Source organism: Cariama cristata, unplaced genomic scaffold (genome assembly GCF_000690535.1).
Source record: "Cariama cristata isolate BGI_N322 unplaced genomic scaffold, ASM69053v1 scaffold6167, whole genome shotgun sequence".
Lineage (NCBI taxonomy): Eukaryota > Metazoa > Chordata > Aves > Cariamiformes > Cariamidae > Cariama > Cariama cristata.
The window spans coordinates 7257-11771 of NW_009626989.1; the positions used below are offsets into that span (position 1 = coordinate 7257).

Consider the following 4515-nt stretch of genomic DNA (forward strand, 5'->3'; position numbering starts at 1 on the left):
TCAGCAGCTGTGAACAATTTTAGAGAAACTACAAGTTCAGAAATGTTTAGCCTCATTGCAAGAGGAATAAAGAAAGAGAAGAAGGGGAAGAGGGTATAGAAATGTGATTAAACAGTTAACATCTTTAGGAGTTGATCAATGTGTTTTATACAAAGAGCAAGGACACTAGAAGAATGAGTGTCTGAAAAACAGAAGGACCAGTCAGCCCCAGGAAATACCCCCTGAAGCTGAGTTGCTTATGATGGAAACTGATTCTAAATGATGGAGATTGGGGGCAGGAAAGGAAAACTCCCAGCTAAGCCCCTGGTTCCAGTAAAACCGGGGAATGAAACTTTAAAATTTTTAGTAGATACAGGAGCAAAATATTTTGTTATAAATACTTGTAAAAGACTCATGAGTAAGATTACTATGCCTGTTGTTGGAGCCATGGGAAAGTAAGAGGTTAAACCATTCTTTCAAAACCATTCAAATATATATTTTTGTATTTACCAGAGTGCCCAATGCCTCTTTTGGGATGGGATTTCTAAATAAATGAATGTACACAAATCAACACTGAAAACAGAACAGTTCAATTTCATTTTCCTAAAGCTAATGCCTGGCAGACGGATATATCTATTACAGACAAAGACAGAAAGCAAAGTAGAGGAATTTGGAAACGTACCAGAAGAAATAAAAAAATGCAGTTACTCCCTTTGTATAGACAACTGAGAAACCTGGAAAGGCAAAATATGTGGAACCGGTGAAAATTATATTAAAATCAGGAGTTTGACCAGCAAGAAAGAAACAATATCCTATCAGTATGGAAACTAGAAAATGTTTGGAACTGATACTGAATAATTTTCTTAAATATGAACTTTTATGAGACTGTCAATCCACATAACCAAGGATATAGACTGGTTCAAGATTTGAGAGCAATAATCAACTAGTAGTGGATATCCACCTGGTGGATCCTAATCCATATACATTTTTAACAACTATCAATGAATCAAATGCATATTTCTCTGTTTTAGACCTAAAAGATGTTTTCTTTTGCATACCTTTGGAAGAAAAAAAATCAAAATATATTTGCCTTTGAATGGGAAGATCTGTCAAATGGGAAAAGGACTCAGTTCTGCTGGACTGTGTTACCATGAGCGTTCAAAAATAACCTGACCACCTTTGGAACAATCCTGGCCAAGGAATTGGAGCAGTGGCCAGGTAAGGAAAGTCAAATAACCCTGGTATATTCTACTAGGGACAGATACTGCTGAGATCTGTAAAGAAAAGACCTGTGGCTTACTTCTCCAAAAATTAGATAAAGTAAGTTCAGGATGGCCCAGCTGTCTGCAGGCAGTCACAGCTACAATCTGTATCATCCAAGAAGCCAGAAAATTGACCATGGCCCAAAAGGTAACGGTTCGTGTCCCCCACACTGTACTCACTGTACTGGAACAAAAAGGACACCACTGGCTTACGCCCAGTCATTTGCTACAATACCAAGCCACGTTACTGGAACAGGACGACATCATCTTATGTCCCCAGTGCTGAGTTTCCTGGTATAATTCAGAAATTTATTGTTTCAATGTTTGATTCATTTTCACTACCTGTCCACTGGATTGTGGTGTTCAGGGGTTATGTAAATCCCAGTTGATCCTTAGTATCTTGTTCATATTTTTAACAATTTCAGCTATAAAATGTGGTCCTCTATCAGAGGACATTCCTAAAGGAATCCCAAACCTTGGAACAATTTCTTTTAGTAAATGTTTTGTTACCTCTTTTGCCTTATTGGTTCAACATGGGAAACCTTCAGGTCATCCAGAGAAGTTATTCACCGATACCAATAAATATCGGTATTGGTTACAACTTAACAATTCTAAAAAAATCCATTTGCCAATACTGACCAGGAGTTATGTCTTTTCTTACCTCTCTGGGAGGGGGTCGAGTTTGTATTTTTGGATTGTTCCTATGACAGATTTCACATTTGTTGATTATACTTTCGATAATAAGCAACAGTTTGACTCCTATTGTGTAACATTTTAGTGATTCCACCATTGCTTCTGCAGCTTTCTCATAACCTCAGAAGTCACTATACAATGTCCATGTGAGGTAATCCACCACTCCTTATTGTCCTTTTTACACCGTAGTATATTAACTCTTTTCCTTTGGCCAGCTTCAGAGTCTTGGTTAAGGTAATTATTTCTGCTTCTTGTGCTGATGTATTTGGAGGTACTGTTTTAATCTCTCGATCTTCAGTTAGGGCTATCACAGCATAGCCAGTCTTCCTCTCTGCTTTCACAACAAAACTGCTTCCATCGTTATATAGTTCTTCATCTGGAGCTTGGAGAGGAACATCTGTCAAATCTGGCCTGCTGGCAAACACCTGTTTAATAACCTGCAAACCGTCATGATTAGAATAATTTCTTTTCCCATTAGTATCGAAGATGTAGGATTTAGTACTGTAAATCTAGTAATATTTCTAGTTTCTCTCTAGAAAATAAATAAATAAATAAAGGAACAAATGAATACATAAATAAAATAAATATTTCAGACCACACCCAAGCTTTAACTAGCAAGACTTAAAAGGAAAAAGGGGATGTTTGGGTTTTTGGTTTTCTTAAGTGTACTGATGCAGAGACGTGAACTGCTTACTATAGAGAGTAACAACAGCATTTTAATGCCTAGTTTGCACACATAAGACACACTCTTAGACTGATTTGCAGTTTACTCTGTGACCTAAAAGTGTGTTCATGGAGACACTAGCCAATGACTGAGCTCATGTTTTCAAGTGTTTGCTAAAATCCTGGCCTGTACCTGTCTCCAGAACAGCTTTAAGTGATTTTTTTTTTTTCTTCTTTCACTAGACACACTTCAGTGCAAGAAAAATAGTTTTGAAGAATAACTAGAGAAACTTTTCAGGCTTTATTAGTTCCAGACCATTCAATGAACACACTTTCCTAACTTCACCTAAGCCTGATAGCTCTAAAGAGAAATTATGTATTCATACATGTCTCACCTGCTTCCCTTGGTGCACAATGACAGGTGAGCTGTGGCATTAGACTCATATGTACTTCTGCCATGAGGCCTCCTCTAAAACAAAGGTTAAGCATTAGGTCCCCAGAAGCTCCAGGTGAGATGGTGGCTACATGATGCTAATTCAAATGAATTGCACACTGATCTGGTTAGTACCTTGAGCTCAGGTCTATAACATCGAAGACAGATTTTTTTCATATGGAATGAGGGCAAAATAAGAACTTTTGTGCAAAGATTTTTAGGCTGGAAACAAAAGTTTCCTCTTAAAATAATTCATGAAGGAGTTAGGTCCCTATGATCCAGATCTACAAAAGCATATTAGAAATCTGCAGCCCTCTAATTTCAAATGCCTTTGCTAATCTGGATCACTAAGCTGTTGGCATATTGAGACCAAACAACTCTTTGTACTTCTCCATTCAAGGAGAAAGTTTGTCTGTTGCTACATATTTAGACAGATAGGAGAGAATGGTAAATGCCAGAGAGCATAAGAGCATCACAGTGGACAAGAGAAACTTCACCAGCTCCAGGAGACAGGTTTCTGCACAAGAGAGCTTTATCAATGGCTCAATGTCACAAAAAATGTGATCAATAACATTTGGCCCACAGAAGGGAGTCAAGAGATAATGATCATGGGAGAGAGGGCAGAGAATAAGCCTCTAGCCCAAGAAGCCAGCCCTAGTTGGAAGGACATCTGGGTGCTCATGATGGTGGAGTAAGATGCAGATGGACACATAGCGATCAAGTGACATGACAGCCAAGAAAATTACTTCGGTAGTGCCAAAAAAAGAAGTAGAAATAGCATTCTGAGATGCATGCAGGCACAGAGACAGTCTTTTCCAAAGAGATTAAACCTTTCATCATTTTTGGAACAATGGCTGTTGCCCATGATATGCAGGAAAGAGATTGCAAAGGAAGAAATACATGGGGCTGTGTAGACAACGATCAGCCAGTGTAACTGAGATGATCGTCACATTCCCAGAGACTGTCACTACATAGAGTATGAGAAACACAATGAGGAAGAGGACCTCCAGTTCCCAGGCCATGGGAAAACCCAGAAGTATGAATTAGGTCACCACAGAGTTCTGGTTAAACATCAGCTTGGCAGACATCTGTGACTTCATCTTGGCAAGAGGGTCTTAATAATGAAACAGAAAAACGTATTTCAATCCAAATGTTTTCTTAGTCCTGGTAGGTATCATTAGTTGAACTCTGGGAGGGGGGAATTCTAACACAGAATCATGCACACAGGAATGTTTCTTGGAAACTTCCTTACAGAGCCTGTCTAAGATGAGCTGTAGTTTATATAGAAAGTCAGGAACGTGGAGATCTTGAGAATGCCCTTATTGTCCACTCCATTTACAGTTCACTCTGAAAGCCTTTGTACCACTTAGAATGTAGGAAGCACTGACTCAAGCCATATGTCTATGTTTTAGTTTAGTTATTGCTTTGGATTATTTCCTTTGGTTTTCTGTAACATGAACTGTAAATTGTAGTTTTTAAAGAAAG

The 4515-nt window shown here is 38.4% G+C and overlaps 1 protein-coding gene across 1 annotated transcript; it reads right to left on the reverse strand.

Annotated features, from left to right (window-relative positions):
* Positions 1–2065: 2065 nt before the first annotated feature.
* On the reverse strand, positions 2066–4118 carry LOC104164813 (olfactory receptor 6J1-like). The gene is given in 6 exon segments (XM_009704263.1): positions 2066–2359; positions 3453–3632; positions 3635–3731; positions 3733–3794; positions 3796–3908; positions 3911–4118. Coding segments are annotated over 6 exon segments (954 nt in total).
* Between the last annotated feature and the right edge of the window lie 397 nt (positions 4119–4515).